This window comes from Talpa europaea (genome assembly GCF_964194135.1).
Source record: "Talpa europaea genome assembly, chromosome: 8".
Classification (NCBI taxonomy): Eukaryota; Metazoa; Chordata; class Mammalia; order Eulipotyphla; family Talpidae; genus Talpa; species Talpa europaea.
In genome coordinates this window covers 121,670,000-121,681,129 of record NC_140075.1, presented here as the reverse complement: position 1 = coordinate 121,681,129, position 11,130 = coordinate 121,670,000, and the positions used below count along the sequence as shown (strand labels likewise).

General features: G+C 76.2%; 1 protein-coding gene across 1 annotated transcript; it reads right to left on the bottom strand.

Annotated features, from left to right (window-relative positions):
- Positions 1-538: 538 nt before the first annotated feature.
- ZFYVE21 (zinc finger FYVE-type containing 21) lies at positions 539-6,942 on the bottom strand. Its single transcript, XM_084241057.1, has 7 exons — positions 6,797-6,942; positions 2,975-3,025; positions 2,667-2,835; positions 2,518-2,593; positions 2,369-2,460; positions 931-1,073; positions 539-861 (listed from the first exon to the last, which is right to left on the bottom strand). Exons 1-7 carry the CDS (start codon positions 6,932-6,934, stop codon positions 826-828), a joined length of 705 nt encoding a protein of 234 aa, XP_084097183.1. The 5' UTR covers positions 6,935-6,942; the 3' UTR covers positions 539-825.
- Between the last annotated feature and the right edge of the window lie 4,188 nt (positions 6,943-11,130).

Here is an 11,130-nt window from a genome sequence, read left to right as displayed (position 1 = left end):
CTCAGCTTTCAAAACAGCCACCTGTTGCCAGCGCGCAGCCCTGTAATTACCCGGCCCGGGCGCCAGCGAAGGTCAGCACCCCCACTTGGTCCCCAGACAACCCCCATTCTCGAAGCCACCCCAGCTGAAAACGCGGTGGCCTCGAGGTCCGCCCCTCCCAGAGCCCACCCTGGGGCGGAAGCCAGACCCACTGTCCACACTGCGTCCCCTCCTTGCCGGCGGCCCCACTCACGCCAGCCCCGGGCTGGACACTCAGCCGGCCGTGCGGCTGCAGCTCCGCGGTGGGCGGAGGGGCTGGCCCTGGCCCGGCCCCGCAGGCGGGCACAGTACGTGTCCGACCAGACCGTCCAGAGCCCGGCCTCGTGCATGCCCCCGCGCGCCGTGTGCGGTCGTGTGGACAGCGCAGGCCACGCAGCTGGGGTGCCTGCCCGCGCCTGTACATGCACAACAAAGTGCTCCCCCAGCGCCGCACAGCCCACGAGCGAGGGCGGGCTGTGCTTCCAGAAGAGATTGAATCGCAAGGTTTATATACAAATTGTTATACAGTTATTTTAATAAAGTGAAATACTAAGTGAAAAGTATAAAACGCATGACCAGCTCTTCCCTGCAGTGGCCAGCGGAGGCCTGTCCCGGGCCAGCATCAGGCCGCGGCGCACAGCCCTGGGGAGATGGGGCGCCAGCAGGCGGTGCCCGCAGAGGCCAGCGTGCCCGGCAGCAGAGCGGGTGGTCTGTCCGCCCAGGCCCGGGCAGGCGCAAACCCTGAAGCCTGAAGCTGTGGAGCGTTGGCGGCCAGCTGCTCCGGGCAGGGCCTGCAGGGCGCCGCGGTCACTGGTCCCGAGACTCGCACAGGAGCTTGGCGGCCTGCAAGGCAGGGAGAGTGAGCAAAGGGCAAGGCGGCTTGGGGTGGGCACCGGCCGGCAGCGCGCCCACCTTATGCATGGCCACCAGCCATGCGGTCGACTGCCTCCTGCCAGTGCTCGAGTCCTCCCGGGCTGCCAGCCTCAGCTGGGCCACGTCCTCCGCGCCCCGCGCCGCGTACTGCAGGGACATGCCGGTGGCCCGGGCGCTGCCTCCTGGAAGAGGGACGAGGTGAGACACGGGCCGACTTGCCAGAAGCCCTGATGCGGTGGCCGGTGGCCTTCCCCAGCCCTCGTGCGGAGGCCCCGCCCTCCCGTGGATGCCCTGAGGTGACAAGCGGGGGCTGGGGCAGCTGCTGGGGGCCACTGCCCAAAGGCCAGCTGGCCATTGCCAGCGAGGTTCCTGCCGCTGGGAGCCCTGCCAGGCTCATCACACACCCCTGGGGTCGGGGCCACCGGGAGAGCAGTCAGACCGGGCCAAGCCAAGCCGAGGGGCGGCCCACGTGCCCCACCTGGACGGCGCCGAGGCCCCTGGGCCTGTCCCAGGGAGGGGGCACTCGCTGCCCAGACGTGCCACCCTGTGGGGACCCACCTGCGGCTTTTCCGCCCATGACTCTGAGCAGTAAAACGAGTCTGAAGATTCCATCAGACGCGGACCTGAGCCACACCCAGAGGCCCCAGCCGGCCCTGACCTCTGGCTCTGCGCACCTGCCGCCTCTTTGCCCTGTCTGCCCGGGCAGGGGGTCGTTGCCTCTCCCCCCCGCCCCCCCAAAAAACAGCTGCACCAAACCTGCCGGGCCCAGTCCCTGAGCCCGGACAGAAGCTACACTGCCCTGTGCGCAGACGCAGGCTGCTGGCCACCGGTCCCTCAGCCCAGGGACCCCAGCTCACGCCCACGGCGAGACTCTCAAGCGGGGGTTCAGGAGCTGCCGACAGCAGGAAGACGCTGCCCCTAAGGCCGCCGCCAGGGGGCGCGCCGCGCCGCCAACCGAGGCTGCTGGGCGGGGGGGGGGGGCCTGGACACCGCCCGCCCTCCCCCCAGGCCCCGGGTCTGCGGGAGCAGCAGCAGCGCCCTCCTGGGCTCCTAGCTCCCTGGGGGGCAGGCAAGGGGCACCTGGGCTGGTCCCCGCCTCTCCACACACTGCCCTTTCACGGGCGCCCCGGACCTGCGCGTGCTGGGGGGCACCGGGCCCGCCAACCCCCGCCTGGCCTGGCTCAGCCTCGTGGTCTGGGGCTCAGGGAGGATGAAGGGGCCGGGGGCCTGCGCCCCAGGAGCAGCGCCCCCTGGGCAAACCCCCCCGCAGGTTGGGCCAGGAAGGACTTTTTCCCAGAACCGGGGGCCCCGAAGCAAGAGCCCGCAGCGGGCGGGCGCCGCCGACCCTCCCCAGGGGGCGGGCGGCGGCGGCACAGGCAGGCGGCACAGCCGGGCTCCGGGCCCGCGGCGAGCGCCCGGCCGAGTCCCAGAGGCGGGAGCCGCCCGCCCCCGCTGCCCCGCCCGGCCAGGCGCGTACCTGCGGCGGGGCCGCCCTCGGCGAGGACCTGCACCCCTGCGATGCGCGCGACCTCCAGCTCGTGGTGGCGGTCCCCGTCCAGCAGCAGGAACCTGCGCAAACAGGGCGTGGGCTCGCGCTCCGGGCCCCGCCCGCCCCGCCCCGCTTACCTCTGGTCGCTGGACAGTCGGCAGACCATGGGCTCCGGCCGCGCCGCGCGCCCCAGCGTCACGAGGAAGGCGGCTCCTGGGGGAAGAGCGCGTGAGGCGGCCGGGGCTGCCGAAGGGGCGCGACCGCACCCCCCCCCGCCCCCACTCACCGCTCAGCAGCACCTTGAGCTGCGTGTCGTAGAAGTCGGCCTCGCGCAGGGACACGAGGGCGCAGCGCGCGCACTGGCGCACGGGGTCCACGAAGCACATGCGCCGCAGGGGCACCTTCCGGCCGCAGCACTTGTCACAGAAGCACTTCCCGCAGCGGCGACAGTGGTGCTGGGGGCCGGGCGACAGTGAGGGGGGGCGGCCGCGCCCCGGGGCGCGCCTGGGCCGGGAGGCCGCTCGGAGGGGCGGGTGCTCCGGGCGGGCTCACCCACTGGGCGCCCCGGCGGCCCGCCCCACCCACGCCGCTCACCTTCCTGGTGAGAAAGTCGAACTTGGCGTCGCACTGCATGCACCGGGGGCACTAGGAGAGGAGGCGGGTGAGGCCGGGCTGGCGGGTGGCCCGGGGCGGGGGCGGGGAGCCGGGGCCCAGCGCGGTCACCTCCCACACGGCGGGGGGCGGGCAGGGGCCGGACCGGCGGCAGAGGTCACAGCGCGACTGTGCTGGCGCCCGGCGGCCAGGGTGGGGAGGGCTCGCGCTCTGTCCCCGGGACTCCCAGGACCCCTCGCTCGCGCCCGGAAGGGACCCGAGGCCGCCTGGGCCGGAACCCCAGACGGGAGAGGCCGGCTCTGAGGACTGGGGGCCCCTCCCCAGGGCCCGCCCGGTCCTGCCCCAGGAAGCCAAAGGTCACCGCCAGGGCCCGCTACCTACACCCTGACCCTGTCGCTGCGTGGCACTCACGGGTGCCCAGGCCCCGGGACCACAGGATGTCACGGGCCCGGGAGCCTCGGGTCCTGCCTCTGTCCTGCCTGGCCTCTCCCCTGGGGCGGTGCCCCCAGCTCTGTGCCCCGCTTGGGAAGCCCTGCTCGGAGGCCCACAGGCCAGCGCCAGGCAGGCAGCCCGTGAGGAGAGAGGCGCCCCCTCCAGCCCACGCCTGCCCCGAGTGGCCCCAGCAGCCAGGGCCGGGCTCTGCAGTGCTGAGGGGGCGTCTGGCCCAGCCACCACCTGCAGGGACACAGCCAGCGCGGGCTCCCCTGAGCTTGGGGAGCCTCCTCTGCTCTGTGCCACACAGAATCCAGCCATCCCCCTTCCCTTCCAGAACCACCTAGACTCCCCGCGGGCTTTGGGCAGCGGGCCGGCCACTTCGAGCACTGATGCTGCCCATGCCTGCCAGTTCCAGAGCCTTCCGCACAGCCTTTGCCTCCGCAGGGTTGCGGGGTCCCGGCCTCCGTGTGCCACGCTGCTCTCTGACCCAGACACCCCCAGGCGTGGGATCCCCCACAGCCTCAAGGCAGGGTGGCCAGCAAAGGGTGAGGAGCGTGACCGCTGCCGCTCCGGCCACCCCCGCCCCGGCCCCCCGAGCAGGGCTGGGGCTGCGTGGGCTCAGGTGGAGCTGGCAGTGGAAGGACCACGCCCGAGAGTCAAAGTCCCCCCTTAAAGGTAGGCACGAGCTGCCAAGACAAGAAACACAATCCAGGCTGAGCGGCCCCGCCTGTCGGCCACACGCGAACTCCCACGGCCAGCGCGGGAGCCAGGGCGGGTGGGAGAGCAGGCGCCGGCTGACGTCCAGGTCATTCCCTCTGGGGCTGGGGGTGACCGCGCGCGCCGGCCACCCCAGAGCAGAGGGCCGCGGGCCGGGCTCCAGGGTGCCCCGCTCACCAGGCAGGGGGGGCACACCCGACTGCCCCCTGCCCCGTGCCGTGCGGCACAGACGCCAGCGAGCAAGGACAGGGGTGACGTGTCCCCCGGCCCGCGGCCAGGTGCCGTGCTGGGAGGCCTGCAGCTCCCCATCCAGCGCTCTGAGAACCCCTCCCCAGGTGAGCCCCGGGTCAGCCAGAGGCCCCGCAGGTCCCGCTCTCCGCCCCGGTGTCTGGGCAGCTGGGGCGCCAGAGGCCCCGGGGCCTGACCTGACCCCAGGAAGCCGGTCCCCTCCTCACGGCCTCCCCCATCCAGCGCCGGCTCGGGCCACACCCTCGTCACCGCCTCGCGGATGGCAGGGCGGAGGGCGGGCGAGGCGGGCGCACAGGTTTTAGGGGTACAACTCAAGACCTAGGGCTGCCTGTGGCCGCCCAAGCCCACGCCCCTGCCCGTGGACACTGGGTGGGGCCCCCAGGACCCTCCTGGGCCGCAGTCGCACCAGCCCCGGGAGCTGAGCCTGGCGCTGGAGAAGGACCCGCCGGGCTGACCGCAGAGAAGCCGAGTTACAAACCACCCGGGCGCTCACACCCCCCCAACTTTCCAACCGTTTCAGGGGACCCAGCCATGGCGAGGCGCCCACCAGACCCCAGGGGAGGCAGGGCAGTGACCCCTGCCCTCCTGTCCCAAGCGCACACCCCAGTCTCACACCTGGGCCGCCGGCCCCCGCCCACCAGGCCGCCCCCGGCTCCCAGAGGGCCCCGTCTGTCCCCCAGGCCCCTGAACGGCGACACCACCCAGGCAGCCCCAAGGCCTCCTGCCCCCGCCCCGCAGCACCTGGCTCACTGGGCCACCTAACAAGCCGGGGTCTTCGTGGGGATGACACCCCATAACAGGTGGGGCTGGACCCCAGCGCTCCGGCCCCAGGCTCCCGACATGAGGCGGCCGGCGGGAGAGCAGGACGTGGCCCGGGAAGCCCAGAGCCCGGGAAGAGAGGGGCAGCGAGGGGCAGCGCCTGGCCGTCCCAACAGCCCCGCGGCGCCGCCAGAAGCTGGCCAGGCCGCTTGGGGGGCATCTGAGGAGGCCCCTGGGGGGGCAGCGGGAGGGCCCGGAGGACACCCTGGGGTTACCCCGGCAGCCCCAGCAGGGGACGGTCCAGTCTGTTCGTTCCAGGCCCCCTAAGGGCCAAAGTGCCGCGGAGGAGCCGGACAGGCTGCCGGGGGAGGACGGCCGCGCCCCGGCTTCCAGTCCGCTCTGGACAGAGGGCTCACCCCGACTTCGGGCGGCGACCCAGGATGGCGCCCCCTTCCAGTCTGCGGCCCGAGACACCCCGTTGAGAGCCACGGCGGGCCTGGGGCGCGGGGGCGGCGCGGGAGGAAGGCGGCCAGTCGGGATTGGGGCGCGCCCCTCCGAGGGCCTCCCCAAGTGGCCGACGAACTCCCGACTCAGAGCCGCACCAGCGCCCCCCGCCAGCGGCGGGGTTCCCGGCCCGCCCGGCCGCGGTGTCTGGGGGCAGCGCAGCCCCCGCCGCCCGCCCGGGGGCCCGCGCGCGGCCATGTCCAGGCCCGGGCCGGGCGGCTGCGGGCCGAGGGCCCCGGGGCGACTCGCGGGAGGCGGGGCCGGGGGCGGGCCCCGGGGCGGGGCGGGGCGCGGCAGACGGAGGGGGGGGCCGCGGCGGGGGGTGGGGGCGCGGCGGACCCCCGAGGGGACGCCCGGGGCGGGGGGGGGGGAGGCGCGGCGGGGGGTGGGGCGCGACGGGCCCCCCGAGGGAACGCCCGGGGCGGGGGGGGGCGCGGCGGGCCCCCCGAGGGGACGCCCGGGGCGGGGGGGGGGGCGCGGCGGGCCCCCCGAGGGGACGCCCGGGGCGGGGGGGGGCGCGGCGGGCCCCCCGAGGGGACGCCCGGGGCGGGGGGGGGCGCGGCGGCGGGGGGGCGCGACGGGCCCCCCGAGGGGACGCCCGGGGCGGGGGGGGGCGCGGCGGGGGGGGGGCGCGACGGGCCCCCCGAGGGGACGCCCGGGGCGGGGGGGGGCGCGGCGGGGGGGGGGGCGCGACGGGCCCCCCGAGGGGACGCCCGGGGCGGGGGGGGGCGCGGCGGGGGGGGGGCGCGACGGGCCCCCGAGGGGACTCCCGGGGCGGGGGGGGGGAGGAGGCGCGGCGGGGGGTCGGGGCGCGACGGGCCCCCCGAGGGGACGCCCGGGGCGGGGGGGGCGCGGCGGGGGGGGGGCGCGACGGGCCCCCCGAGGGGACGCCCGGGGCGGGGGGGGGGCGCGGCGGGGGGGGGGCGCGACGGGCCCCCCGAGGCGACGCCCGGGGCGGGGGGGGGCGCGGCGGGGGGGGGGCGCGGCGGGGGGGGGGGCGCGACGGGCCCCCCGAGGGGACGCCCGGGGCGGGGGGGGCGCGGCGGGGGGGGGGCGCGACGGGGCCCCCGAGGGGACGCCCGGGGCGAGGGGGGGGGCGGCGGGGACGGCCGGGCCCGGGAGCGAGCGGCCGCGACCCACCTCCTTGTCCGGGACCCACGGCGGCTCCTCCAGGCCGAAGGGGCTGGCGAGGCCGCGGTGCGCGGGCACCATGCGGAGGCCGCTGGGCGAGCGCACCAGCGTCTTGGCGTCGCGGCGCGCGGCCACCTCGGAGGCCATGACGCCGCTCCGCGACCGCCGCCCCGCACTCCGGCCCCGGCCCCGAGCCCCGCCCGCGGCGGCGCCCGCGCCCAATCGCCGCGCCCGGCCCCGCGCGCGGGCCAATCGGCGCCCAGGCCCCGCCCCCCCACGGCCCTCTCCAATCCGCGCGCGGGCCCTTCCTCCCACCCTGCGCTCGGCCGCCAATCGGTGATGAGGGACGGCCCGGGCACGCTCCGCCCCTCCCCGGCAATTGGGACTTTGGATTGGCCAGTTAATTGGCGACGTGGTCACCGCTTCTTCTCTGATTGGCGTAGCCTAGGCCGACGCCCTGCGCTCATTGGAGGAGGAGAGCGCGAGGGGCGGGACGGCGCGAAGAGGCGTGCGGCGCGCGGGAGGTGTGCGGCGCGCAGGTCCGGAGCCGGGGGGCCCGGGGGTGGGGTGGGGTGGGGTGGGGTGGGGTGGGGTGGGGGGCGCCGGGAGGCCGGGGCGCGGGGGGGTGTGGGGGGGGGCCGCGGGGCGGGCGGGGCGCCGGGGAGGCCGCGGGGCCCGCCTCAGACGCGCCGCGCGGGGAGGGGCGGCGCGCGGGCTCCGGGGCCGAGCGCGCCCGGGGGACGCCCAGCAGGTGCCGCCCGGGGGCGCGGGCCTCGGGGCGGGGCGCGCCCAAGGGGGGCCGGCTGGGCCCCGGGAGAAGCGCCGCCCGGAGGACAGGGAGGGCCTCGCCGGACGCTCCGGGATGGCGGCGGCCCGGGAGGCCCCACGGCCGCCCCCCCAGGCGGCTGAGGGGGGCGTGGGGAGACGCGCGGCCGCGCGGGGTCTGTGGCCGCCGGCCCCTGAGGGCAGCGCCGTGTGCTGCGGTCCAGGCCCAGTCCCGGGGCCCCGGCCGGCCCCTCCTCCCTGTGCCCGGCGCCCCCGACGCCGCCCGCCCGCCAGCCCCGCCGCGCGGCATGGCTGCCCCGACCGGCCCTGACCTGGGGGGTCTGCCGGGCCTGTGTGGGGGTGGGGGTGCTGCCAGGTGCCCCGCCTGGTTGGGGGCGGGTGCCGCCCCAAGGGTCCTGGTCGCGAGGGGCGCCCCCCTCGGCAGGGCCCTTCCTGCTGCAAAGCGGAGGCAGGTGGCCCACCCCGTCCTGTCCAGGGAGCCAAGCAGCACAGGGGCCCTCAGCCTGCTCCCAAGAGCCCGAACCCGGGAGGGGGTGTCCAGGGAGGGCTCGGGCTTCACTCCTGAAGGGAGCGGGGTCTCCTGAAGGGAGTGGGGTCTCCTGAAGGTCTCAAGTCCCCCCGAGTGGCTGGGGGAACATGGCTCCTTTCTGCTCACTGGCCGGGAGGGGCGTCCACTGTCCCCCGTCCCACAACCCCCGGCCCCGGACGCCGCCCTGACAGGGGTGGCCAGCCCAGTCTCTGCTGACCACCGCCCTGAGCTGTGGTACCCCTCAGCCTTCCCTGCGGCCCCCCTCTCGCCTCAGGGAGTCCTGACCAAGGGCGTCCCGGCACCCTCCCTCGTGCAGGCTGCTGCCGACCCCTGACCTGGCTCTATGGGGCATCCTGGCGGCCTCCGCACTGCAGGCACGGGCCGAACATGGGGCCAGCCCGTGTCCCCAGATCAGGGGGCACCCACGGGTGCGGGGCCAGGAGCTGGGTGCGGCAGCTGCCTCCCGGGGAGGGTCAAGCCACAGATAAGGCTTCGGGGGCCCTGCCAGCGAACAGTGGGCCTGAGCTGGCCAACCCCAGGCCCTGCCGCACCCGCAGCCTTGCTGTCTGAGCTCAGGCCCGGCTGCCAGGATGCACGCGGCTTGTGGGAGGCCTCCGGGGCCGAGTCCGCGCGGCCAGCAGGGCGGGGCTCCCGGTCCCCTGCACCGAGTGTCCAGGGCCCGGGCTGGCGCCAACGGCCCTTCCGGGGAGGGCCCCTCCCAGGCCGGTCTCCCACAGTCCAGCCTCAGCCGAGACAGCTTGGCGGCCGCAGAGCCCAACTCACTCCCCGGCGCCCTCCCGCTGCCAAGCTGCCCTTTCTGCCTCCAGTGTCTGCGGGGAGCCGCCGCTGAGGGGAACTGGGCCGCTGCGTCCGGAGGGCCGGGGCCTGCACCGCGTCCACCGAGCGCGGGTCCTGCAGGGCGGAGGGCGCAGGGCTGCCGGTTCGCGACGGAGGGGCCGGGCCTTCTTCCAAGACCTGGTGGCCGAGCCCCCGCGCCCTGGCCCGGCGGGGCTGCGAAGAGACGCGGGCGGTGTGTCAGCTCGGGGAAGGGATGGAGTTGGAGCAGCTGGACTTGAACCCCAGAATCGTCGCTGCCGCTAGGAGAGGTGCGGGCCGGGCGGGCGGGGGCGCGGCCGGGCGTCCTCGCTGCGTGGCAAGGAGAGGCCTCGACTTCCGTGTTGTGTGGAAGTGGAGCAAGTGCCCCGAGGCGCCGTCCCTGGCGCCCGCTCCCCGCCTTGCATCTGTGGGGGGCCCCCGCCCCACGCGCCCCACCTGGGGCGATTTGGGCGATTCAGCCGGGGCTGGGGGCGGGACACCACAGCCACTGCGGAGCCGGGGGGCGGCGGCAACCATCCCCCCAGTGCCCACCGAGGCCCTGGGCCCTCCTGAAGCTGGAGGTCGCTGCTCGCCAGCCGCCCACCCGGCCCTGCACCCCCCACCCCCACCCACCTGGCCCTCCGGCCCCCACGTGGCCACTGGGCTGTTTATTTCCGTCCAGCCTGAGGGTCTGTCCTCTGGCGGGCACTGGGGCGCGCGCATCTGGGCGCCTGGGCTCGGCCACCCCCTCGGCTGCCACCTGCCTCGCGTGGCCTGTTCACCTCCACCCTCTCCTGGCCGGCCGCATGTGTTCTGACCCGTCTTGCTTCCTGCTGCCCGGAGAGTAACAGGCTTCGCGCCCCGATGCGCTCGCCCCTCTCCTCCCAGAGTGCCGCCCTCCACCCCCTACCCAGGGCCCCAGGCCCCTCGGCTTGGATCCTGGTGCAGCTTCCCCTGAAACCGCCTCCGGGGCCACGGGGGGCTCCCCAACTGCCTCCTGCTGTAGCAGCGAGAATTGCCCTTCTGCCCCGGCCGCAGCCCTGCCCGGCCCCTGCCCACCAGGTCTCCCTCCTGCGGGCGCGCCCCTGAGCTGCCTCTGGTCCATGCCGGGTGGGTCACCCCTCCCCGCCCTGCGCCCCTGTGATTCCAGCCCAGCTGAGCTCCATCAAGGACGTCCTGCGCTTCTCGGCGCCCGACCTGCAGCGGCTGACCGGCCTCTCCGGCCCCGACGTCCAGCGCCTGCTCAGGACAGCGTCCTCGCGCCTGCAGGGACGCGGCGTCCTCACAGGTGGGCGCCCAGCCAGGACGGCGGGGAGACTGTGGGTGACGGGGCCCTCGCTCCGCGGGAAGGGGCCAGACTGGGGCCCCGGAGGGTGGGTCGGCAGTCGGGGGGGCCCAGCACTGCCGCGGAGGGGCTGCCGGGGGCCGTGGCCAGGCTGCCCTCCCAGCCTGTGTTTCCCCCAGCACTGCACCTGCTGCAGCAGAAGGAGCGCTTCCCGGCGCAGCACCAGCGCCTGAGCCTGGGCTGCCCCACGCTGGACCGGCTCCTGGGCGGCGGCCTGCCCCTGGAGGGCATCACGGAGCTGGCTGGCCGCAGCTCGGCGGGGAAGACCCAGCTGGCGCTGCAGCTCTGCCTGGCGGTGCAGCTGCCGCGGCAGTACGGAGGCCTGGCGGCCGGTGAGTGCAGGGAGGCGGGGGGCCAGCCCGCGTCCCTCGGGGGTGTCGGCCTCCGCCCGGGGACGGGGCAGCAGCGTGGGCCCGGGCGGCACTTGCTGCCTTTTCCTGAAGCACCATCGCCGCACCGCCCAGCCTGGTGGGCGAAGGCTGCCCCTTGGCGCCTCTGGGGATGCCCCACCCCGCTTGCTGGGCCCCCCCCCCATGGGAAGGCGCCTCCCGCCCCAGCACGGAGGCACGGGGGAGGGGCGGCAGGGAGGCAGCCCCGCCGGAGGGCAGAGCAGGGCAGAGCGGAGCGCGTGGTTCCAGGTGCCATCTACGTCTGCACGGAAGACGCCTTCCCGCACCGGCGCCTGCAGCAGCTCATGGACCAGCAGTGGCGGCTGCGCAGCGACGTCCCGGAGGCCGTGCTCAGAGGCGTCCGGTTCGGAGACCAGATCTTCGTGGAGCACGCGGCCGACGTGGTGAGTGCCGGCTGCGCCGGTTCTGGGCGTCGCAGGGGTGGCCTCCCGCCAGCCCCCGCCCTCCCGTGGCCCGG